The sequence below is a fragment of the Solanum pennellii genome, chromosome 3 (genome assembly GCF_001406875.1).
Source record: "Solanum pennellii chromosome 3, SPENNV200".
Taxonomy (NCBI): Eukaryota; Viridiplantae; Streptophyta; class Magnoliopsida; order Solanales; family Solanaceae; genus Solanum; species Solanum pennellii.
This window is the reverse complement of record NC_028639.1, coordinates 68961250-68989032: the sequence shown is the minus strand read 5'-3', so window position 1 is coordinate 68989032 and position 27783 is coordinate 68961250. Positions and strand designations below refer to the sequence as shown.

Sequence of the window (27783 nt, the reverse complement as noted above, 5' to 3'; positions counted from 1 at the left end):
TGAGCACTTAAATAAATCTCCATTAATATAATAATGTTTTGGTACTAATCATTCCTCTATTCACTAGTGCTTTAATGCGTCCGTTCTAGTTCTAGTTCTATTTGGAAGGATCATATAATTATTCAACTACCTTTCAATTATTCTTAGCATTAATATTCATTTTTTCAGTGGCCTTATTCAAACAAAGTTTAAAAATGTCAATTGAACAACCCAAATTTACTGGCCTCTTAATCTTATCCTTTTTTTTTCAAACCACTTACTTAGATTTCCTCTGGTAAAAGATTAAAAAAAAAAGGTCTAATTAATTGCTTTGAATTTTTTGGAGTTGAAAATAGTGGCATATGAGAAATTCAAGATAGGCAATTCCAAGAAACTATAACATGTATTCACTCTAGTGTTGTATAGGTTATATTGGAGTATTAATAGTATTTGATAGAGTAATTATTTTATATCTAACTTTGAGCGATCCAAGAAAAGGCCAATTCTCGATGGAAGAAATATTGGATCGACAATTCAAATTATTCAAGTGCATCCCTTCTCTATTTATGACTATATCTAGATATATGAAAACGTATTTCTCTATTTTATTTTACCTGATTCATATTAATTTGACATTTTTTTAAAAAAAATAATTATTAAATTGAAAAAGAATATAAGTATAATTTTATCAATTATATTTTTTAGGTAATAATGAATAATTTTGTATTACATGCAAAAAGAATTGTAACGACCGTTGCTTTCGTTATACATCACAGCTGGCTAAAAGGTGTATATACTTGAGATAAAAGGTGTATATATATATATATAAAAAAAAAAGCTTAATTCTGAAGAAAATATGTGGTATTATTTGACTAATTTTTAGCATAAAACAAGTGTTAGATATTAAGGTAACTATAAATTATGTTATTAAGGATAAATCTAAAAATTGAATGTACGATCTACATATAAAGTAAGTACGACATTTCATTTTTAACAGAATATGTGACACATTGACTTGTGATTTCTTGAGTTTTAAGGAATTGTAGTTACCAACTCCATATACATCCTCATCATACTTAATATTTAATATTAAGGTGAGCAAGATTAATTATGAATAGTGATGTTTGGTGAGAGTAAAGCTTCGCTTAACTTGCAAAAAAAAGATGGACTGCGGCCCTATAAGAAATTTTAATTTCTATTAATTAATAAAATGTTGATATTAGTAGTAGTATACTCTATTTCAAGATGAAGTAAAATACTCATTATTAACTTCCCCAAAAGAAATGTTCATCAGTAGAGTTCAACATAGGGATAGAAATAAGAAATCGTCAAGGATGACTCGTTTGTTGGCGAAATAAAGATACAATCCATCCAAAACTCCTTTTGGCGCTCCAAAACTATACTATCGACTATTTGATTAGATGAATTGAAGGTGACAAATTGGCAATATTGTTCCTTTACATAAAAATTGTTCTAAGACAAATAAATAAAAAATGCAAATAGTAACAAGGATTGTGGCTATTTTTTAAATTATAGAGACCGAGTATGCTATTTGTGAAATTTGCCTGGACTAATAAGCAATGATGATTGGAAGCCCATTTTAAAATTTTGTTTAGTAGGCCGCTTAGTCTATTTTGTTCGATGGGCCCAAAGTATAGTAGAGCTCTCAAGGTAAAAGCCCAATATTTGTCCGATAGGACTAATAATTGTATGTGTTCCAGCGCATGCATGTTATATAAGAATTGTTCCCTTTTTTTGGTATTGTATGATAGATTGATGAAATCTATTCTAACGTGTACCAATAAAATAAAAGTTTACTGAGGACGGATTCTTTATTATTACTACTAAATAAGAGACTTTATTCAAATTTCTTATTACTCAGAAGAGTTCACAATTGAACAAGTTTGATCGAGGATTTCTTTTCTTATAGCAATTCATCATGTCTTTAACAAAATAGACTAGAACAATGTCCTTGAGCCTTAAACATGAAAATGCATAGAAGCCTTAACTTGAAAATGCAGCTGTCTCATCATCAGCATTGAAAGCCTTAGTAATAAATTAATACAGTAGTTTACTACAAAGTAATAAAATATCACACTCTAGCCAGGTAAATTTGTGCAGCCCAACAATTTGAAGGGGCAGAAAAATAGTAGTAGTACTAGTTCATTAAATATACAGTGGCTTGTGATCTCTCATTTGGGAGATTTCTGTATCAGGTGTGGACATCAATATTGGTTGAGAAGGGGAAGGGAAAGAGAAAAACAATTAAATTTAACCAATGGAAGAAAAAGAAAAGAAGACGAAGGAAAGAACACTAGTGTTTCAAATTAGCATTAGCTTGTTTTCCGCCTTTTGAAGGCATGATCAGGATCCTCCCTTGTGGTTGTAACTCTAGATTTTGGAATTGGTTGATTGCTTGTTGAAACGTTGTCACCCTGTTGGAATTTTGTGATAGTTAATTAGTTAAGGCTCCAACTCATCTGTTAACTTTGAGAATGATAACTTATCATTTAGAACTGTAAAAAGTTTCTGGAAGTAAGAAGGGCTATGTACCTTAACAGTGGAAGCTGATGAATTTACTCTCCCATTTGCTCTCTTTCCAAGATCAATTTGCACAGAGATATTGGCTTGGGTCAAATCTACTCCAGAACTATGCAGCGCTTGTGTCAAGGTGTTCAATAGCCTGGCAAGTACCAAAATAGACGCAAATTAAGCCACTGGTATATTCAGCAGAAGAAAGCATACAGAATGTCTACTCAGGAAGAGGGAAATTTGATCAGAGTACAAAACTATGTATAACATAGAGATGGAACAAACAACAGAATTTTCTATATACACTATCTCAACAGTCAACAGACAACGTCATGACGACTAAAGATGGATGTTCATTCACTCTGTAAGACTCAAAAACATATATTGTACAATTTGCTCAAAAGTCTAAAGTGAAGTACATGACCTCTTTCTCTATCACCAAGCTTATGAATGACTAATTTGTTGCAACCACATCTATAGATATGCATGGGGAAGTAGTACATGAGCGTTGCTTTTTAAAAGATAAATTTCAGAATCTTTTAAGCACTAATAGAGTTCTTACCCTTGAGAATAGGCACTAGAGATGCTGATGGTACCACTTTCTATAGGCAGCTCCAGCCTTTCTGGATTAGCATTTGGAATAGCATAATCAGTCATATGCGATCTGCTAAGTGAAAATTGAGAATGAGACTTTGACTCCAACTTATCAGTATCAGCTATCAGCTTTGATGAATAAAGCGCTGCCGTGCTACTAGTCCCAGAAAATGAAAACGTGTTTGGGTGCATAGGAACTGTTGTCGGCTTATTTGTTAAACCAGGCTGCTGACCTTTTTCTTTTAAACCTGTGCTGCTTATGTTTGGTTCCAGTTTTTGCACATTGATAGGATTAGCAGAAGAAATCCCCATTATGCTCTCATCAAACTTTCCATCATACGTCAGTGCAGCACCAGATGCATTGATAATGCGTTGAGGAAGATCGCTAACGCCATGAGTCGTCCTATGGCACTTGCTCTGTTACAGAATGAAGGTCAGTTAAAAAGTGTGCTAATGAATGTACTAAAAATATAGGTATCTAGATTAAAGCTAATACACAGATCAAAAGGAAATATATTGTCGGCTTTTAAGTGTTAAGTTTGAACGTTATTGCACTATAAACAGCATCCAGTTCAGAGCCAAGGACTGTTCATATCGTGATATACTCGCAAAAGATGGTCAGGGAAATACATGAGCATGTGAAGACTTCAATTTAGTTTCACCAACTTGGCGTCTTAATTATACATGTGGTGTCGACAACCTTCCACATAGACTGACTGCATCGTTAATATAAATTTCAAAGGCCTCAGTTCTTAATACCTTAAGATGAGCCAATTGTTGATAAATGGTTAAGCACAACATACCTATGACCTAAGAAAGGAGAGGAACATAGAGAAAAAACAGAAATAGATTACCAATGGCAACTTCGGAGGTTCATTGTCCCAGCCTTGGTATGATTCCTCATACTTGTGCACTTTCTCTTGTAGAAAATGAATATATTCAATAACCTGCAAACAATATTTAAATTTTTATCATACGTATCTCTATTGATAAAGAGAAGACTAAAAAAAAATGTATAATTCAAGTACCTCCAGTAAGAAAGACGCTTTATCTCTTTTCTGATCACTATTAGGGATGATTCCCCTCAACATCTGAAATCTGAAAATTAAAAGAATATTTAGATGCTTAACTAGATATCACTTTATTATGTCCAAAAGTCAATCAAAGTAGTTGTTGATAAACTAAGTTTTGAAGAGATGAAAACATAGAACTTTATAGGAATCTGTAACAGAACAGAACATTCAAGCAAACTCCTTTCTATGCAGAGAAAGCTGCTAGATATACTTCAAAGAGTAGAGAATAGAACAAAATAGGAAAACACACAAGTCCGTCTAGCATGCACCATCCTGCCCTAGACATAATATTCTACTCCAATTAAGATAAGGATTCTATATCAAGAATATTTCTATATTTAAGCTATCAACTATGTCATAGACATGCCTGTCATTGATCTTGCTTCTTCTCCGTTGCTCTGTTGCTGAATGCTTTGAACGTGGGGTGTTTGGCTTTTGATCGTTGCCTTTTCCATCAACCTTTACAGATAAACTACCTGTAAAGGAGCTATCTGAATGTTACTAACGACAACTGCCTGTAGACAATGAGTGGAAACAATCAGACTTACACAAGACAAACCTCTAAGGTGCGACTGTGGTTCTTTCTTAATCACAAAATCTTCATCCTCATCATCATCGTCATCCTGTGCACTCTTTGCTGATGTTATCATATGCAAGAAACTTTGGCTCTTAAGGGGCGATGATTGGCTGCAATGTGATCGTACAGTTAGTAAAGGCAAATAAATGTACTGTATCATGGGAGAGAAGGGGCATTCATATGATTGGGAGCAAAAGAGTCACTGACTGAGCAGATGAGAGCGAACTTAAGGCCGTAGTGTTGTGCTTATGATTTGAAGATGATTGTGACTGCCACTCTAATGATGTCGTTGGCTGAACACCTCCAGTGTTCACACCTCCTTCTGCCAAGCAAAAAGAAAGTTTTAATTGGAGTTGAAATATTCAGAGTTAACTATTCGTAGGTAGCGCTAGATCATCAAACACAACCCTTGAATATCACAGGTTGGCCACATTCTATCTATGTTCCCTGTAAGAAATCAAATTAACTTAGGCTTCTCTATAAGTATTTTATTTCTACTTGTTTCATGTATTTCTTGAAAACTGAAGTATTATACAGTCATAATAAATCTCTTGGTAAGCAAGGCATACGGGAGTGGAAGAAAAGTCTCGTAGAAGAACATATTTTGCCGAAGGCTGAAAAATTGATAGTACGAATACAATAGTCATTTGTTATGTGAAGCATGTGCATGTCATGCAATATTAACTGCGACTCTGGGAATAATACATCATTGTCGACTTATAAACTAGCAGTCGTATATAGTAAAGTACCATTTTATTTACTAACTTCGTAAGGAATGTGCCAAGTCAAAGTATGGATGGAGGGAATAAATTTACCTCTTAGGACGTGTCGATCACCCCCAGAATTCTCCTTCCCTGTCTTTCCCTTCTTGACTGCAGATTCATCCCACAGTGTGAAACCACTCCCTGTGTAAGAACTGCAGTTTGAATTTTCATCATTTCTGTCGGTACTACTTGCTTGTGCTACAGAGAACAAGCTTGCCTCTGGTTTTGGTATCCTTTGGTGCAAATAAGAAATACTGAAGGTGCCTATGCCACCAGGAAGAATATGCTCCCCTGAAGGAGTAGCAGCTACTGGTGGCGGAGGCTTCTCCACAGTTGCTACTTCAACTTTGGTTTTTTCTTCCCTTAATGTCTTCTCTGCTTGCTCCAGTGGTTGCAAGAAGTCATGAGTCTTCAGGTATCCACCTGCTTCAGTATGCACAACAGCCATTGAGAAAGGACTAATTGAATACATGCAAGGCAGGCAATTGAGGACATAATTAATTATCTGGCAAGAGTCTATCTGGCGGAATGGCTAGAATTTTCATTAGGGATTCAAAATATGAAGAAAAATAAACAAATGAACTAAGCTGAAATTGGTTCAATATTTACTATGTATACATAAAATGTAATTTTAACCACATTGCAATCTTACACTGCTAGCTCCATCCCACAGTACCGATGTTTCACAAATATTTCTTTTCTCTGATCCTAATTCCTAACGTGTTACATACTTCAAACTTTCATCACAACATGACATACTTTGTGGAAGCTACAGTCCAGTATTTCATAAGTAAATTCTTTTAGTTACATTTTACTGTCTTTTTCAACTTAGCATGAAGTCCAACCTACAAAGTCCAAAAGTATGAAAAAGAATCTAACACAGTAATAAGTTTGATTTATCTTTTAGTGCAATAAGATTGATATGTAGGGAAAGAAGGGGACCATGTTACTGTACGAATTAAAAGGAAGAAAACAAACTCTTTTCGAGAGAAAAAAGTATTGCTTATTTTATACATAAATTGAATTTAAGTTTGAGAACCAATTAAATTCACTTCTAAATCTTTTGATAAATTTTCCAAAAATTGTTTAGTGATAGTACCAACTTTTGGGTCCCAATCTCTGTCCACAGAGAATTGCCATATGCCCAAAAATGGTGTACGGAACCAAAATTAATCCAAGGCCCAACCTTTATCCAGATTGAGTAATTTTGAGCCTATCTCAGCCTAAGTAGATGGCCCACTGGAAGAAGATGAGCCACACCCTCATACGCATTCAAGAGTCACGGGTGCATTTATTTCGACACTCGTGGGTGTGACTGTTTTTTTCCCCTTCAATCCAAACAATACCTAAACATCACAACACATTTTTTCTACTGTTTCCAGATCCCCATGAGTTCTTTTACTTAAAATAAAAACAAAAAACCCAGATTTCTTCTTTCTTCTTTGAAAAAAAAAAGGAGAGGAGAGAGAAACCAACCCAAAAATTTGCATCTTACATGTGGAAGGTTTGTCCTTACAAAACCTTCTTGAACCCCCACCCACGAAAAAAAAAATGAAAATCAGAGGATCCCTAGATAAAAAAATTTTTATATATGAAAAATAATAAACTAGCCTTTGGCTATAGATTTTCAGAGTAGATTCATTAAAAAAAACACCTTTAAGTATCTGTTTGGTTATGCATTTTAAAAATATAATGTCCAGATCTTTTTGAGTAAAATATTTTCAGGAAATGTTCAGATCTCCTAATCTGATTATACGTAACTATTATCGATAATTAAAAAAAAATGATAAGTAACCAGCTAATAACATATTAGGACACAATTTGATATAACTTAAATCTAATCTAATTGACTCTCAAGTTAAAGTGTATATTTAAATGTTAAAATATTAAATAATTTCTCATTTAAGAATCTTTTTTAAAAAAAAAAAACATAGTAAAGGGATGCATCATTCTCCAAAATCAATAACAACAACACATGCACCCCAAACACAACTTCCTCAAATTTAGATTATAAGAGGAAAAGAAAAACTCATAAGTAAATCAGAAAGAAAAAAGGAAAAGAAACTTTTAATTTATCTAGTTGAAATAATAAAAGAATTTATTTATTCTTTAATGAGAAAAAAATATCCTGCATGCGTGAAAAATTTACCTTGGGGAGGTCTTGGATCTTGTTGAACAGGTGAATACAGTGAAAGAAAGTCATGAGTCGTCTTCCTCCCTGCAACAATCACGTACATCGGAAATCTAAATTCAGACCCAATTCTGAATTTTCTACTGCTATTTATTTTCTAATTTAGAAAAAGTGAACCTGAAAAGTACTGTTACCTTCTGTTCCAAAAGGTCTGGGCTGAGGCAGCTCCATCCACACACTTGAATTGTGTATTCGCCAGATCAAGTAATTACACACAATTCAACCGAATTTCGCTAATTAAGTCGTTGCGTAAATCTGGAAAATTCTGTATCCAAATCTCTTTAAAGTGCAGATCCGCCTCCAACGAAAATTGGAGGCGCATTAACAACTGGCAAGCAAGCAAATCTTCTGTAAAACTAACTTCAAATTATTCGCCTCCAACGGCAATTCACTTCCTCCAATTGTTGTAGTAAATTCAGCTTCAAAAAAAAGTTCCGGTAAGAAACAGGTGGTCAATAAATCTGCTAATTCATCATAATTCAGCTGAATTCAGCTGAAAATATACGTAAGAAAGGAGAAATCGAGAAGGAAGGAAAATACTTACTTTAGATGAGATTTAACGATGAATAATGCATAATTCAGATGAGAATTCTTCCGAAAGAAATGAAAAAAATAGCTCCCACAATTCCCTAAACGTAAGAAGGAAGTGATCCAAACAGTGATTTTTGAAATATACTGCTGGTAGGCCCTCGTCGTCTTGTCTAAACCGAATTCACTAATAATATGTATACAAATATTCTACCGTTTTCTCAATTGCTTCAATATGCATCAACACCCAGAAAAAGAAAAAACAGAAAATGGGTCTCATAGATCAGAGAAATCTCTCTCTACTTTTCTCTATGAAAGGCTTTAGTGAGAGGAGTTTTAACTTTTAAAGGCAGCGGTTTTCATTTTCGTTTTCGACGTGCCAACTCCGTTTAATTTTAAACGCTGTTAATGTAACGTAACGTCGTTACGGCGGATTAACGGTTTTTGGGTCATTAGTTAACGATTTTTTAAGCAAGTGACCGTTTACTCGACTGTATGTCGGATCAAGGTGTCACAGAATTTTAATTTTGATAATCTAGTAGATCGATTTTTTTATATTTTTGGCGATCCCGAGTAATAGTATTTATTTATTTAGCGACTAAATCTTTTAATAATAATAAATAATAAAAGAAATTAATATTAGGAAAAGTACTACTCCATGTTCCAGTTAAACAAATAGCGATGCATTAATCTGTCCCATTTTTCGAAAATAAAATGGCTCCTCCACATCACATCTTAAAGATTATTTATTGAGTAAATTCTACTTCTTATATTAATCAATTCAAAAAATAATAGTATTTATACACTGCGCTATAATTTTTTAAATTTATTATGTCTCAGACACGTAAATCTCTGACAAATTAATTTATTACTATGATTTTAATTTTTTGGTAACATTATTTATCTTTTGAAACCAAGAACAAAAACATGCAACTTGGACAATCTAGTCAGCATCTCTCTGTTACTTTTTTTTAAAGAAAATTTAAGTTTGATTTTTATTTTGAATTCTTAATTATTCAAGATTATTAATGAGTAAAATTTTAAAATCTAAAATTTTGATTAGAAAAACATATAGATAAATTCGAAGGTAAAAAAAAAGTGTATCCAGCTCACCAACAGTAAGAACAAACATGTTTCTTTTAAGTTTTCCCTCCTTTAAACATGATTAACATACTTTCGAAAAGCTAAATTTTTTAAAGAACTTGAGATGGACAAACTTAATTAATTAACTGTATAGTCTTTTATTTTGGAAAATCGTAAAATTGCGTTGTCAACCAAGAAATTTTTACAACAGAAGTAAAAACAGAGCAGTATCTCTGTCACTCTGTGGGGTAAGCAGTATTTAAGCTCTTCTTTTTCTGTTGAAAAGTGAAAAAGATGGAGATTTTGGATTGATTTATAGATCTGAACACAGAAAGTGGTATTGAAAAAATCACGTGAGTGACCTCTCTCATTAATTCACACAATTAAGAGTAGGGGGGACGTTGACCCTGTAAGAGATTAACTATTGTAATGAGTATGATTAGTGCACAGATCCCAAGTAAAGTAAATACTAATAAATCTACATTACTGTAATTTGATTTGATATTTATTTGAAGGAGTGAGGGGGCAAAGTACAAAAAAAATCAAGAGGATGGGTGGGAGCAGAGGGATGTTGGTAAGGAAGGAGAAAAAGTCACGTGATTGGCAGCACTTACTCACTCACTCAGTGCCCTTTCAGCTCTACCGGGGAACGCGGTGCTCTCTCTTTTATCTCTCTCTCTCTTCTAATTTTTAACATCCATGTGCTACCCAGATTCAAAAAAATACATTTATTCTCCCTTCGTTTCTAAAAGAATGATAATAATTTTATTTCATACAAAAATCAATAAATATTTTCAGTGAAATGATGTTGATTAACATTCTTTTATTACTGTCCATTTGTTCTTAGGTGCTTTGTTGTCTTTGCATTTGAATTTGTCTGAACTCATCAATAATAATATTATCATGTTTTGTGTAATTTTACAAGTAAAAAAGCGAATGCTATTGTCAATTTATACTAAATAATATTTCCTCTAACTTATACCAGTGAGTTGTTGAATTGTGATATATTAAAAAAATAATTATTTAATGAATTAAAGATTTCTTTCTATTATTACTTTTTTAATTATTTTTAAACTAGTTTACTAGAAAATGTAAATGTAGTACTTAATCACATTAAATATAAGGTAAATAAAGAAGTTTCAAAAAAAAAAAAATCAATTTTAACTAATTTACTTATATTGATAAAACCAATTCACTTAATGAACCAGAAGAGAATGATATGACTCACTGTGCCAATAAACTACTAATAGTTTGTTCTTTCATTTTATTTTAAAATCTTTAATATATCTCGAAGAAATTAATGTCTTTATTACAAATTTAATTTTCCGAATGTTATATTTCTTCAGAGAAAAGGTACATGCAGTAAAAAAAAAAGTTAAAAGAGTTAATATGCTCAGTAGTGTTCACTATATAAATATATTTTGTACTATACATGCATCACAAGTCAATTGGACTAATATAAACAAAATAAAAATATATATTTGATAATTACAAGAGTACATCAACTAGGCAACTAATCCATCACATCAAAATAAGTTGTTTGCTTGTAATTTTTAGATTAGGGATTCTGAAATATTTGTTTAAAAAAAATTAATGATAGATAGTTCAAAAATGGTTGTTTAGTTCCGACAATCAAGGCAAAAGTATTCACATTAAGATTAAGGTGCACACCTACAACCGAACAGGTTGTCATTATCATCCAACTATTTATATAAGTACTAACTAATCCAATTAATTTAAGCTGTATAAATAATTGTCTCTTTTTGCATATTAATTAGTTAATTAATAATTTTCCCTTTTCGAAAAAGTATAAGAACATGGCTCCTCTATTCTTAAACTAAAACTACCTTTAAGTAGCTTCCATGCCCTCACAGGTTGTATAGTAGCACTATATAAATTCTGTAATTTGGACGTATCTAAACATGAATTATTTCATTTTTAATCATTTTTTATTAGATAATCCATTACATTAGTGTTTGTGTCTGGCTTCCACAATCCATTATGCCATTCATCATTTCATTTCTTTTATTTTTTCTATTGTATTATACTTACCTATGTTCACCGATACTTAATTATATTCAATACTCGTAGTAAATAATAATAATAAGTTTTTTTTTATCATATCGCCTCTGTTAATTATAAATTATCTAAATATTAAAAGGACAATTAGTATTTAATTGATGATAAGGATAAAATAAATATGTTTATGGTAAATTAAATCGTGATTGTTAAACTGAACAAGTAAAATTAATACATATTTTTAATGTAGTGGACAAACAAAAGTGAACAAATCTTCTAAAAAGAATGTCACATTTTTACAAATAAATTAATTTAACTTTACAATTTCAATTACACCCTTAATGAATATCACAATTCAGATATCTACGATTATTTCGAAGCACAATTTTTTTTAAAAAAAAATTTATTATGTCAATTTATAAAAGGCCACGTAAATTAAGGCGAAAGGAATATAATATTCTCATTTCGTGAAAGAAAACACCCTTAGCTTTTGATATCTATAGCCTAGGGTAACATGCAGCATCGTTAGGTACTTAAAGTGCAATGTTGTATATATTAAAATAAAAATAAAATCCTAAATTTATATAAGCCTATGTCACAACAAAACATGTGATCTCAACAGTAACTTATGGGCTGGCATTAGGAATAGACCGTACCTTCTTATGTGCTTTCATCTCTTTTAGGTACATTCTTAACCTCTATTGTGCAACTCAATGTTCACTCCACTTCTTCCGATCGCTACATAATATTTTCGTGCACTTCAATTATTAATCAAATGTTTTCATTCATAGATCTAATTAACCGTCCATTTTACTCGATATTAATTTTTTCTTCAGTATAGCGTGTTTTGATATACTTTCACCTATATATTAAAAGTTAGTCATTCATTGAAGATTTTACATTTTTATTCAGCTTTATTCCCCTTTGATTTCATTCACTGAAATGAAAGGATGGTACTATTAATTAGCAGGAAAGTGGGCAGTTGTGATGGACAAATATAAATACTATGTGGTCACGTATAAAAGTAAGGCATGTGAGTTAAACACTGCAACTCACGTGCTCATGCACAATATATACGACAAAGCGGCTACTTGTTCTAAATTGTACTGCCACTCACCCACTTCTACTGGTCGGAAGAATCGATAACAAAATTAGTTCGTGAAAATATGATTAATATTTAAATTAATTTATAAAAATATACAAATAATTAAATTCATTTCGTAATATATAGTAATATCCAAGTTTCATGACATTTTAAATCATTAAATGCGTGTATCAACATAAATTGGTTCAAACATCAAACAGAAGAGTTTATTTTAATTAATTAGTAGCAGGACACGATTTGTCCAAAAATCTAATTAATTAGCTATAGCCAACCATCTTAATAATAATTTGTGGTAGACAATACACGTTTTACTGGTTTCTTAATTTTAATTTTGAATATTATTTGGTTAAATTATTAAACTGAAACAATTCGTAGTTGCAAAACTTGATAGAATTTAATACATTTATTACGAATATTTCAATTTAAGGTTGCAATAACTTATGTATGAATATTTAGCTAGGTTTTATACTTCATAGGAGGATTAAATATTTAGGAAAGTACAAGTTAGGTAACCTAAAGGATTTATAAATTTCTTTCTTATTTAACTGATCCTTTGAGAAATTGACTTACAAAACCACATCTTTATTAGTAGTACAAGAGTAGGTGTATAGAGGATGTGAAGATCCTTGGTTGAATTGAAATGTGTAACATTTCCAATTTTGCTTAGAATTTGTTGTACTACTTGTATTTTTCCATAAGAATAATTTATTTTGACCATATAAGGGGAACCATATATTGTTATGGAGGTTTAATGTTTTTAAAGATAATGTAAAGAAAAATTATACTGTAGAAATGTATATACGTGCCAGAATTTGTTTTATTTTTAATGGATTACTGTTTTGCAAGTTCTACTTTTAGTGAGAAAGTTGAGATTGATCTTTCAATAAAATGAAATCATCTGTTAGGACAAATTAATTGAATGACAAGTAATACTATTAAATTCTATTTTCAAACTAAGCTTGTCTGGATAAGTTTTGAAAATCTATTTATTTATATTTTTTGTCAAAGGTGTTTTTGGAAATAATATATTTAACTATAGTCCTTTCTAAGTATATTTTTTTAAATATAATATTCCTTCTACTCATTTTTACCTATCAATGTTTGACTTGACACACTCATGAAAAAATTCAAATTATCTTTAATCTAAAGTCATTTCTTAATATATTTTTTTAAACTAGAGAAAATTAACAAGTACCCCATTAATCTATGCCCGAAATCCTAGAGACATACTTATATTATACTAAGGTCCAATTACCCTCTTGAACTTATTTTATAAGTAATTTTCTAGTCCTTTTCGACCTACGTGGCACTAGTTTTAAAAAAAAGTCAATCAGCATTGGATCCACAAGAAAGTGTCACGTAGACCTAAAAAGAGTAGAAAATTATTAATAAATAAGTTCAGGAGAGTAATAGTACCTTAGTATAGTATAAATATGTCTCTGTGATTTCGGACATATGTTGAGGAAATACTTATGCGTTATTTCTTTAAAATATAATATTTTTTTTATTTATTTTTACTTGTCAATGTACTTGACATACCCATTAAAAAACAATTATGTTATACGAAACAATAACAATTAGTAAACTTAATTTAATTTAGCGTTGAAAATTATCAAATAAAAAAGAATTATTTTTAAAAAAATATTACAAATATTTTAGGAAAGAAAGAATGTATCAACCAATCAGCAATATTAGTACAGAACTCAGTCATGCACAGCACAGTAGAGTTACTTAATTATGTACCAACTGCATGTCGATTTAAAACCAAGGATTAAGACTTTACTTAGTCAATGGAAATACAATAAGCTAAGCTAACGTGATTTAATTAAATTAATTATTAGAGCTGAAGATTACATTTATTAATTCATATTGTATATCTAAAAAATAAAAAGTTTAGATTCCAATAGTACGCGAAGGCCACAAAGGTTCATGAACACAGCAAAATCAATTACTTTTTTTCCAAAAAATAAAAAATAAAAAAACGGAAATTCTCTATGTAGGTCTAGGTCCTATGAATAATACATGCTCAACTCCTTTTTTAAGATAATTTTATTTGTTTTTATTTAATAAATGAATTATTTAAGATAGTAAAGAGATTCAATGATTAGTTTTATGATTTACTCTTCCAAAATGAATTGAAATATAAATTATTACTCGTACTAATAATAATTAAAGTAATTGTAAGTAAGAAGCTTCCCTGTAGCGTGGACATTCTTTACTTAAGGTATCATTATAGGGATCAGTTAAATATTGTTTTAGTAGTGTCGGAGGATTAGGATAATCCTTATTATAAACACACTTCTTTTTCTTATATTGACGATTTGGATTTTTAATTATTTGTGGGATAATTTAAGTTCGCGTTACGGTACACGTGTCAACCTGACCGTAAAATCCGGTTGAGTCACGTGATTTTAAAAATGCCTAGTTGATACATCGTCCGCCTCCCAAAATCACGTGGCCAACTCACGCGGTGATGTGCTGGTCCCACACAATATACGCGAATCTCATCTCCTTTTCATTGTTATTGTTAGAGTCTAACAAAAAAGTAAAGAAAAAGGCAAAACTAGTGTTTAATACAAATAACTAAGTTGAAAAAGGATTGTGTCCTATAAAATTACCCCCTTCAATTTTTCTTCCATTTATTCGTTTAAATTCTTCTATTCCTTTTAGATTGAAAAAGAATGTTTTTTTTTTTATTTATTTTAAAAAGAATAATTTATTTTTTTGACAACACTTTAATTTTATTTTCCACGTGACATGTTAAAGATTACGAGATTAAAGGACATTTTGATACATTTGATATAACTTTAATTAAAAACCACAATTCTTCTTTTTTTTTCTTAAATTCCGTTCCAAGTCAAACTAGATCATCCTTTTTGAAACAGAGGGTGTATTATTTACACTATCATCTTTTTATTAGTATCTGCATCGTTGGGAGTGCTTCACTCTTAACCAGAGGTATCAGGTTCAAGCCCTGGTTATGGAGAAATTTTTGTTGAGAGCGTCATCCCTTAATGGGCCCTGCAGTGTGTGATTCTGATTTTATCGGAGCTCCAATATAGACTCTAAACACGAATGAAAAAACAAAAAATATTTAAAGAAATTTAAAATATTTATTTATTTATCAAAAAGATTATTCCAATCTTATCTTCTATAATCTCATTCTTAAATATATCTCTCCTAATATGACAACATATCCTACGGATCATACTCGATATTTGTGGTACATAATCTTCTGAACATGTGATTTTGATGAGGCAACACTATGTCCTGTACAACATAGTAGGTTTAGACATTGGTCTACAAAATTATCACTAAGCTTGTTGATATATTTTTATCACATAATATTCTAACTGCGATGGACCATATCATAGTCAAATTCTCTATTTCCTTAAATTATAGACTCAAGATATTATGTTATAATCATTTTTAATTAAAAAATTTTTAAAACGATTCACAAATTTTAAATTTATCATTAACTTCTCATATATCACATTCAAAATTACAAAATAAAAAATTTAACTTTTAAAATTTTAAATTAAAATAAAAATAAACAAATAAATTAAAACGAAAGAGCTTCTAATTTGGATGGGGATGATCTTATTGTAAGATAGGGATACTAAGAGGAAAAAAGCAAATAGACTGATGTTGGACATACACTAATATTGACTGGACTTAGGAAGATGGGCCCATCAAAGCTGAAATGGGGCCCAATACTAAAACGGTAGGGGCCGAAATCGTGATGCAGAATTAAGGGGATACGTGGAAGGGTAAAAAATATGTCACGTGAGCTGTGAGAGTGTGACCCAGCCGCTCACGTGCGCCCATCCCCTGCCGTGTTTCCCAGCTCGCGTGCGGTGGGGACCGCCGTATACCTTTTTTTTCAACGGAACGGCGTTACTGCGCCGTTAACTTGACGTTACTTGCTACGGATATTTAGTGAAGTCGTTATGGTTAGTTCAGATGTCTTAATTATCAATTACCCTTCTGAACACGATAATACAATAAACAAAAAGAAAACAAGTATAAGAAAAATATAACTACGTTGGTTAACAACAAAAATTGATTGGTTAAATTGACATTAACGTTTCAAATAGTAAGGATAATGTAGTTTAAAAGGAAAAATCATTAATTCATATTGATGTTTCGAATAGTAAAGATAGTATAGTTGAAAGGGAAAAATCATTATACTTTGGGAGAAGCTAGCTTTTATTTGTCTTCTGTTTTCTTAATGGTACATCTAATAATCTTAGATTTGTTTTTGCTCACTAGTGCCCCTCTGTTGAACTTCTAGCAAATATATTTATTCATATAGTTTACAAAGTAGTTTAATATTTCTCTTTTTTGTGAATAGAATATTTAGAAAACAAAAGATAAATGCGAAAATGGTCAAAAAATGTCTCTTAGATTTTGGAAATACTTACTTTTGTCCTTTTTCACTGAGGGCTCCAATTTGAACTTTATTTTATGTTGTTACAAAAAAAAAAAAAAAAATCTGGGTATATTAAAACCATAAACCGATACTTTTTCACTGAGAGATGATTATTTGAATTCTAATCATCACTACGTGAAACTTTTCTAGCGGCTGCCCATAGGCCATGGCAAATATGGATAAGCACATGTGGTGTAGCGAATATGCTTGCATTTCTCTTAATTATTAAAGTTTTCGAATTTCAAATTTAAATTTAAAATAATTTTTTTTACGAAAAATAATTTTAATATCGTTATAAAACGAAATGTATAAATAAGACGATCAATACGAAAAAAACATTGCCGGGTCAATATATGGTTGGAACTTGAAGTGTCATGAAACAATAGTGGCATTGTCACTCATGACCTCAGTGCGTAAGTCATATGATATGATATGATAGTTAGGGGTACTTTTGGAATCACATATAAAAAGTAACCAAAAAATGAGGTGTTCGGATATGAATTGGTTGAGATTCGAAAAAAAGTTGTACATTGAAATTGAAAGAAAAGGGATACATGGAAGTTTAATATGTGACATGAAACTATGACTAAGTAAGTAAAAAGTTGAATTATCTTGAAAAAAATTTAAAACACATTTTTTAATTTTGTATTTTGTATTTTTGAGTTTGAAATTGAAATAATGAGTTAAAATTTAATAAATAGTTAATCTCCAAATATGATAACTTTTAATTCTTTTCAATCATCCAGGATATTATGTGAATTAATACAATATATTCAATATTATTTTCTTTTAACTGAATATAAAAGTATTGTATTTAAACAATTTTCCAAATATTTTTATAATTAGTTCTCTTGTAATTAAAAACATTTTGAAACTAATTTTTTTTGTATGGAGTGTATTATTCTTTTAGTAGACGTATCTAATGTATATTCGAATTAATTATGCATTAGATTTAATAATTTAACTATTAAAATGAAATAGAGACTAAGAAATCAAAAGGATATAAACAACATGAATAACAGTAACAAATAAATTGATTATATAAAAAAGAAACAGATAAATATCAATAATACATTCAATCTAATATAGATTTAAATGTATAAACCAACTAAACAATGTTATTTCATTACTTTCTATTATGTAAAAGAAAAAAATAAAAATCATTTCATATTTGATTCAATTATAAATAACTATAAACCAAACGAAAAAAAAGCATATATTATGGGCATAATTTGGGAGATACATGAAAAACAACATCACACCACCAACAACCCAAATAAAGGTACGTGATAGCACGTGCTTCTACTCTTCTTTGGCGGTGCGTCGTTCTCATTCTCGTGACGGTGTCACGTGGGGAGTAACATTACGAGATCGCGGGTCCCACCATTTTATGTTTTTCTTTAATAAATAAAAATAAAATTTGGTGTAGAATAGGTCCCACCATTTCATTTCACCAACGAAAAGAAAACAACAAAAAGTAATCAAAATACTTTTTCGTTTTTTTTTTTTTATTTTACAAGTTGGGGGCATGTGCGTTTTCTTTCGGAAGTGACCTGTCGTTTCTGGGGTCCACATTTTTAATATTCTTGCTGACGTGTCTTCCTCACGTGTTTAATGTCTCGTGCTTTTCAACTGCTTCTAATAGCACTGACGTGGCCCCACGACATCTGTCAATCCTAGTTTAGGCTTCATCAGTATTTGGGATGGTTTACAATAGGCCCATGTTATAGGTCACTATTAAAAAAGCCCACGAGAAGGAGATTATGGATAAGCCTAAACAACACAAATTTCATTAGCTTAAGTTTAATTATGTGCCCTCTCGTGAGTTTTCAAAATTATCATTCGTATTAAATTTGGGTCCTCAAACACATATATATGATGCATTCAAATAAATGCATTTTCACATATATAAAGTCAAAGTTATGTATGATTTGTTCCTAGTACACTGTATATAAATTCATCCATATATATGTTTTTCAAAATGTACTCTAGAATGTCAAATACATATACGATGTGTTATTTGCATGTATTTCGGATATATCAACTCTCTCGATCGTCTTCCTCCTATCTCGATTGTCTCTCTCCCTATGTATTTATATTTCGAAAAGTATATGATAGCTAAACTACATGTATCCATGTGTATCTGACTTGAAATTTGGTATGAAATTATTAATTAGTGAAATAATATATAATTATATTGAACTATGAAGAGAATTAATAAAGGGCAACTTTCACATATAACAAATATAATTTTTTAAATTTTATGCGATGACAAACTTTTCAAAATTGCATTTCGTAGAAAAATTGTAGTTTACTACGGATGAATCACTGTTTGGTGAATTGTATAATTAGTATATTTATACAGCGCAGAAGAAATTGTATAAAGTAAAGAGAAAAGTGAAAACATTTGTTTGTAAATTACAAATGAATCGTTGTTTGGTGAATTGTATAATTAGTATATTTATATAATGCATAAGAAATTGTATAAAGCAAAGAGAAAAGAGAAAACATCTGTTTGTGTATTTATTTAGTGAAGATTTGTCCTTAGTTTGGATGTATGATTCTGTACATATACATTATACAAACAAATTTCAATTTATGTATGTGTATAAGTTTGTGCAATCGTATATGTCTAGATGAACATTATAAAAAAGTATCCTTATACAGATGCACAAACTTATACAAATCAATTGTGTAATTTGTTTGTGCATAAAATGAGAAAGAGGGCAAGACAATAGAAAATTGGGCAGGGAAATATTTGCATTGTATAATTATAAGTGTATAGGACAAAGATATATGTATTTGTATGTGTATATATAATTTTCTCTCGCTTTATACAATTTTTGCTCTATTGTATAAAACGAGAGAGGCGAGCGACCGGGAGCGAGCGAGAGAGGGAGAGCGACGAGCGAGAATATGAGGGAGAGAGGCGACTGACAAACATTTTGCTATGGAACACAAATAAATCAAACGGTATCTACTGTATTTATTTTACATTACTAGTTTGTCATTTTATACAATTATCCCATTAATAAACATGATAAAATATTTGTATAATTAAATAGTTTTTCTTGTAGTCAAAACTGATATATCTGGCTGAGTTACGAAATATCACCCTTTAAGTCATCGTTCATATTTTTGTCCATGTTTTTTAAAATTTATGTAAATATGAATCTCTAAAATTGATAAAATATTAACTTATCATCTAAAATCTATAAAGTTTTAGATTGTGAAATAAAGTTTTTCTTATAAGTTTGTTAGCTTGATCAAAAGCGATCTTTAGGCCGTAAAATGTCCATAAATTAAATTGGGTTTAGTAAGCTAATGTGATGGTCTAAATTTAGCAGGCCCAATTCCAGAGGTTTTCAAGCACAATATTTTTCAAAGTTTTGCTTAATCAAAACCAAATCCTAATCCTTCATAATATCAATTAGTTAGAAATCAGTTTAATTAAATGTGCCCGAGGTTTATTAGGGCAAGGGGGATTAATGATGATTAGTTGGTGATAATTATTTGTACTTACTTCATGAAAGTACTATAGATGTTTCGCAGACATAATTTGTTGGAATGAGCTGAACTATGTAAATAATTGTGATTCAACTGATTAATTACTGTTGGCTCTTTGAATTCTTGTTAGTACATGCTAATAGTAGTTTTAAAAAATAAAATTTTATTCAAAAAACATAATACTCAATGTTCTGGCCTAAATTTGACTGTTTGCTCTCAAAATTCATATTGTGTCTCAATACCTTCTGCATGTCGATGCAAATGCTTAGATGAGAAAAGTCAGAGCAAAAGTCAAAACAAGAAGGACAAATAAGTCACTTCAAATCCTCTGGAGGTTGAGAATGAGAAAGTGATGGGAACGACGATGCTAGTTCAAAATAAGACGACGACTTTGATATTACTAGTTTAAATAAAATATTACTCGTGTAATTTAGTTAAGTCACAATAAATATTGTTAATGCGCCTGGGATGGAGTAATAATGTTGATATAAATTGTGGACGCAAATAAGTTTTGCTTGTTCCCCTAATTAAGTTTTCTCTTGATTACACAATTAAGAAGAAACTTCACTATTGTGTCCTTGAATGAACAAGTATCGTAGCCGTGATTGATGGTTAAGGTGAGTTTATTGTTTGAGTATATATATAATTAGGTATTGAAATTTACCACAATAAAAAAAATGTGATGATTAATGTGCTACTTACTATCATTAAATTGATTTGTTATCTTCGTTGCCTTTTTTAATTAATAAGTATGCATTATTACCTTTTTCGTGTATGTCCTTGTGGAAACAATTTCCACCCTAATTATGATCGATAGGTTTATTTGGACCACTAAAGTAGTTTAACAGAATAATCAATTTGATGTAGACGAATGTGTAACTTATTAAAATTTACTATATTGTGATATAATTTACTTGAGATAGAGTTTTGGTAGTATCAAAAGACACTGTCATATTTTGAAATCATTTTTAAAAAATGTATCTTTATTGATTATTTTGTCAAATATGTGATATGATAAAATATTAATAGTATCATTAAATATTTATCAAAATGCATACATTATTTTTTAGAAATTAATCTTAGAAGATGTATGGTATTAATTAGAACTTGATAGATTTTTAAGGCTACTAAAGATCATTGCCACAACAAACATCTATATCAAAACAGAAGAATACTTAGTAGGCGTTTGGCCATGCGAGCGTTTGGATATGTCATTTAATGCTGATTCCATTTCATGATTCCGTATCATAAGATATGATATTATATTTCTAAAAATCATGATGTGAAATCACATGGTGATACCATATCATGATTTGAGATGTTTTAATACAAAAATTGATTCACGAGTTTATATTTTGTTAAAATAACTCCACATTTATAACTACTACCATTTATTTCATATATAAATAAAATTTATGATCACGTCATTACATTTTTAAATTTATTATTCTCACCCACATAAAATTTATTATTCTCACTAACATATAGTCACTTTAACTTACACTTCGCGATTGTTGAGTAATAAAATCTTGAAGAGCCCGTGAAAGGCGTTTCATTTTTACTCAAATATATTGATGAAAGGAACTACTAGCACAAGATCCAGTATTTGAAATAATTACTTAAGTGGACAACAAATAACTTTGTCATAATTTATTGTACGGTTTTATGATTTTTTGTTGATTTGATAATATTGAATAAACAATTGGGGATATTTTAATTTTTTTATAGAACTTATGGGAGTTTTATGTTTATAAGAAAATAAACAACACTAAAATTCCATATAGCATATCTAAACAAAACTTAAATTTCGTCTCATTATTCCATATCATGATATCATATCGAATGGGCAAACGGACCCTTAAATTGATTGATTTGTGATGAGACATATAAATTTGAATTAAATATTTATAGAATATAAGATAGAGATAATTTTCAAACTTGATCATTTTTAAAGTTATGTTTCCCTTGAATTTATAAATTAAAATTCTTAAAAAACTTGATCATTTTTCAAATCAAAATAATGGTGATATTTTAAAAAGAAAAGAGGAAATATGATAATTAAAAAGTGTTTTAACAAGTATTTGATTACAATTCAAAGAAGAAATTCATATACTCAGTAATTTAATATGAATCTGCTCTCATACTTAGCAGTTCAATATGAAACTATGAAAAAAAACTTTAAATATATTTTAAATTAATTTGATCTAGGGAAATAAATTTTAACGTTAAAGTTTGTAGAAGCCAATAACTCCTCAAATGGTTTAGAAAAAAAAAAAACTTAAATGTAAAATATACGTAACACACATCATATTGACAAATAAAGATTTAGGAAAAATTTTAAAATATCCTAAAAAGAGTATCTGTTTGTATTGATAAAAACTTTTATATATATAAAGTTTTTATCAATATAAAGTTTATATATATATTCTATATATTCACTTATTAAGTGTGTTTGATTTCAAGGTTTGAAACTTAATCATTTTGATTTCGTCATTAAGTTCTCTTTCTTAAAACAAACCTTTTTCATGGATTCAAAAATATTTGAACGAATATCAATCAAAGTTGTACAATTTCATATGCAGATTTAGATATTGAAAACCAAGTTAATCATTTAGTCTTCAAATTTAGAGATCACATGTTAATATTTATATGTATATTTCAATCTAAACATTTATATCTTAATACACATGCGTATTTAGAATCAGACATCTTAATTTTAATGGAAATTAAGAAAGCCTTAGTTGTCACCATTTTAGACTTCACATCATTTAAGAAATGAGGTAAAAGTTTCAATAAACATGAGTCGATTTCTTTTAATTAGTTAATCTGACCAATGAATGTGAACTATTTATTTCATTCTGTCGATCAAATATATATTTTAAGTCTGATAACTTGGAAAAATTAAGTAGAAAAATAATATCATTTATGCATTGAGTTTATGAAATCACAAATATTAAAAATATATATACTTTTAACAAAGACGATAGGTAAATAAAAACGTAAAAAATATTATTTTAAATATTACTCCCTTCTTTTATTTTTAATTATCATAATTTTCTTTTTAAATGTCAAATTATTAAAATTTTAAATAACAGCGTAGGTGAAAATTGTACTTAAAATAAAAGACTATCATGGAGTATTAATTACTTTTTGAAATGGGGGAGTAGTATTAATAACTAAAATAAAAGACTCCTGGAGTATTAATTATTTTTTTCCTATTTTGAGAAAAATATTCAAATAGTAGTCAACGGTCAAGATAATAATTAGTTGAATGTGGTCGGTCAACTACTGAGTTATCGACTCCTATAAAACGTGGTAGAAAATCAATTTGCATTTGCTCTCTAAATTAAGTAGAAAGAACAAAATCATACGTTTATTTCTTTGGCTTTGAAAGTTTAATCACTTTCCCATTTTTCCCGGTGGTCCGGCGGCTACGCTCATCGGCAACTGAGAAAAATGTCTGAAAATCACCCTCATGTTCTCATCTTTCCTTATCCAGCACAAGGCCATATGCTTCCCCTTTTGGATTTCACTCATCAGCTAGTCAACAATGGAGTACACATCACTATTTTAGTCACCCCCAAAAATCTGCCCTTCTTGAACCCCCTTCTCTCCAGGAACCCATCAATAAAAACTCTCGTTTTGCCTTTTCCATCTCACCCTTCAATTCCCGCCGGCGTAGAGAACGTCAAGGACCTTCCTGCTAATGGGTTCCTTTCCATGATGTGCAATCTCGGAAAACTTCGAGATCCCATATTGGACTGGTTCGGCAACCACCCTTCGCCGCCGTCAGCTATTATTTCTGATATGTTTTTGGGGTTTACTCACGAAATCGCCACCCAGCTCGGTATTCGCCGGTACGTATTCTCCCCCTCCGGCGCGTTGGCCCTATCTGTTGTTTATTCACTTTGGCGTGAAATGCCCAAAAGGAAAGACCCGAACGATGAAAACGAAAATTTTCACTTCCCCAATATCCCCAATTCCCCGAAATTCCCCTTTTGGCAGATCTCTCCTATTTACCGGAGTTATGTTGAAGGAGACCCAAGTACAGAATTCATCAGAGAATGCTATCTCGCTGATATAGCGAGTCACGGAATCGTTTTCAACACGTTTATCGAATTGGAAAATGTGTATTTGGATTATCTGATGAAATATTTGGGTCACAACAGGGTTTGGTCTGTTGGACCAGTACTTCCTCCGGGAGAAGATGATGTTTCCGTCCAATCAAACAGAGGCGGTTCGAGCTCTGTTTTAGCCAGTGAAATACTAGCATGGCTCGACAGATGTGAAGATCACTCAGTTGTATACGTCTGTTTCGGCAGTCAAGCTGTGTTAACAAACAAACAAATGGAGGAACTAGCCATAGCTTTGGACAAAAGTGGTGTCCATTTCATTTTGTCAGCCAAAAGAGCCACCAAAGGACACGCTTCAAATGATTACGGTGTGATTCCGTCTTGGTTTGAGGAAAAAGTGGCTGGACGGGGTTTGGTTGTTAGAGACTGGGCCCCACAAGTGTTGATTTTAAAACACCGAGCTATAGCCGCATTCTTGACTCATTGTGGTTGGAATTCGACTCTCGAAAGCTTAATAGCAGGAGTACCATTGTTAACATGGCCGATGGGTGCTGACCAATTCGCGAATGCAAACCTTTTAGTTGACGAGCATGAGGTAGCTATTCGAGCTTGTGAAGGTGCGCAAACGGTACCAAATTCGGACGAGTTGGCTGCGCTACTGGCGGAAGCTGTGCAAGGAAACAAGGTAGAAGAGCGGAGACTTCGTGCATCGAAGCTACGAAAAATTGCAATTAATGGCATTAAAGAAGGTGGGAACTCATTTAAAGAATTGGCAGCGTTCGTAAAACATTTAAGGGAGGAGGCTACAATAATCGAAGCGTAAAACAAACTTTTGAGGCAATTAAAAATTCTAGAAACGCTAAATCATTAGATTTATCGTTTACGATACCAATATGTAAGCATAGATTATTTTATGGACAAGTGTTTGCAAATTTAAACCTTGAATATGTCAAGTGAAAAAATACTTCTGTTAAATGACTAAAATGCTTTAAGGTATTTACAAAAGAATGAAAAAAAAAAAGGACTTTTTGTTTATAAGTATTTTATTTTTCAAATATAATTGTTAATAGGAGTACTATATTAAGTCAAATCGTTATTATAAATCAAACCAACTACCCTCATTTGGTCTGCCTTACCGACTATTCCACTGTTGTAGGTCAGGCTAGTGGAAATTTTTGGTCTGCTTTTTTGTATTTTCCACAAACTTTCTTTAACTTCAACATATTATATGGTGTAGTATTTTTCTTGTTCAAACTTCTTGGTCGTTGCTTTTATCTTTTATTTTGAATGTTTATTTAATGAAGTTGAAGTATCATTTTTAAGTTAGTATCTATCTTGTCTGTGGTTGGAAGAGTTGGTGTAGGGCTAGGGCGAAATGTTAACTGATATTGTGAACGAGGGCGAGAAGACATGCTTCGCCAGCTGCATAACTACTACAATTAAGATTGCGAAAATTCTTCCCTTCAAGTCTCTACGAGAGAATATACTGAATATATTATTTTATTTTGCGAATTTTTTTTGGATAATGTGTATGTGAATGTAATTGAGACATTAGTTATATCAAAATCAGGAATTATTTAGGGCCCTACTTATATTGTTATGAGTCTTCCCCAGTTCATCAAATAACTAATGTGGGCTCGGGTTAATTAGTGTGATTTTGAGATTATACTAATGGTGACAGTCTAACAGGAAAAAAGGGAAGAGCTAAAAAGAAGAAATAAAATGGCCTCTACCACTATTTAGAACTGTTGTGATACTGATGTACTTCAATTAAGAATGGTAATTTCAGGTCAAAAAGATGTGGTCAAATTCGTGGTGGATTCTCTAAAGTTGACATTAAATTTAAATAAATATTTTAATTGAGTAATTTTCTTTAGATATTTTGATTGAACGATATTTATTTCAAACACTTTTTATATGATTTCTTTGTGTCATTTTGACACTTTTTGTTTGACATGTCAAAATGAGTGTGATACACTCAACAATAGAGTCTGAAAGACTAAATTTAGCTAATTTCTCTTCTTCTTCTCTATTTTTCAAATCACTGAAACTTAAACTGCTTCAATGGTGATCGGATTTTTGAATCAAATCAATTTCAAGTCATTTTTATACTTCTTTATTGCATATTACTTTTCTAAATCTACAATCACCTCCCTTCACCTTTTTTGCCAAAAAAATAGATATCAACTCATACTCATATTTATTCTCTCTTTCTTTCTTCCTCACCCTCTTTTCTCCCCGCAAACAACACTAAAAAGAAATAAACAAATAATAAATATGAAAAATAGCAAAAGGAAAAAAATTATTTTTTAAAAAAAAGTACAAATGTGATTTTGAGTTTAATGAAAAAAGACGATTTTTAAGGAAAAAGACAGGTAAGGTACCATTACCGCTCTCCACCTTTTTCGTTGAAAAAAAATACAAACACAGATTTTTATATTCTTTATATCTCTTCCTCCCTCCTCTCTTTTTCTCTCAATAAAAAGAAAAAAGAAACATCTAAAACAATTTTAAAAAATAGATTAAGAACAAAATATTAGATATAAGGGAAAAGACAACTAGCATCGAGGCGGAGGGGGTGGGGGGTTAAATTTATATTTTTAATAATATATTATTTATATTTACTAAATAGATTTTAAAATATTTTTTAACTTAAAATGATTCATATAAGCATTTAATTGATTGTTTGTCACATCATCAACGAGTGTATTATACTTTCCTTCAAATTTTTTGTTTTATTGTAAAAAAAAAAATTAAAATAACATAGCGGGAACCTCTATGAGGTATCTAATATAAACATCATCCCGTTAATATACTATGTGAAACTTGATGTCAATTTTAGGGGTCAACAATAAATTTTACCGATGACTATTTAAAGTGATATCTAGAAGGTTTATCATTAATCATACAAGAAACTTTAGGATCATAAATAGATAAAGATAATTGTTTAAATTACACCAAAATTATACCCTTTTTTTTAATTCATACCTAAATAATTCCTTGTTTAAGTTTCATACCCAAATTATCATTTTTTAGTTTGAGAAACACACTTCTCTCTTTTATACAACTCTCGTTATTATGTTTATAATACACTCTCTTGTTTATTTTTAAAAATTGTCACATCACACTCCATATTGACAAAATATTCAACCTTCACAAAATTAAATAAATTATTAGTATTAGTTAAAATTAAAAACTTTAAAAATTATTATCCAAAAAAAAAAAGATTCTCTTAGAAAATAAAATGTAAAATATTTTTCTTACCCGTCTCTATCCCTTCCTCTCACTGTCCCCGTCCCTAACCCCCCCCCCCAACCCCCAACCCC

General features: G+C 30.6%; 2 protein-coding genes across 3 annotated transcripts; one reads left to right on the top strand and one right to left on the bottom strand.

The window, feature by feature from the left end:
• Nucleotides 1–1965: 1965 nt before the first annotated feature.
• On the bottom strand, nt 1966–8562 carry LOC107015243 (transcription factor BIM1). 2 transcript variants are annotated; one of them, XM_015215451.2, is made up of 12 exons: nt 8255–8562; nt 7845–8129; nt 7669–7737; nt 5571–5945; nt 4963–5077; nt 4738–4865; nt 4546–4654; nt 4134–4203; nt 3960–4052; nt 3074–3522; nt 2533–2662; nt 1966–2414 (listed from the first exon to the last, which is right to left on the bottom strand). In XM_015215451.2, exons 2-12 carry the CDS (start codon nt 7879–7881, stop codon nt 2313–2315), a joined length of 1677 nt encoding a protein of 558 aa, XP_015070937.1. In that variant the 5' UTR covers nt 7882–8129; nt 8255–8562; the 3' UTR covers nt 1966–2312. The 2 variants fall into 2 exon arrangements, with proteins under 2 accessions (XP_015070937.1, XP_015070938.1); XM_015215452.2 differs by having other exon boundaries at nt 5571–5942.
• A 15155-nt stretch (nt 8563–23717) lies between these two features.
• On the top strand, nt 23718–25492 carry LOC107012602 (UDP-glycosyltransferase 89B2). Its single transcript, XM_015212480.2, has one exon. The coding sequence runs from the start codon at nt 23841–23843 to the stop codon at nt 25278–25280; it is 1440 nt and encodes a 479-aa protein (XP_015067966.1). The 5' UTR covers nt 23718–23840; the 3' UTR covers nt 25281–25492.
• The last annotated feature ends 2291 nt before the right edge of the window (nt 25493–27783 follow it).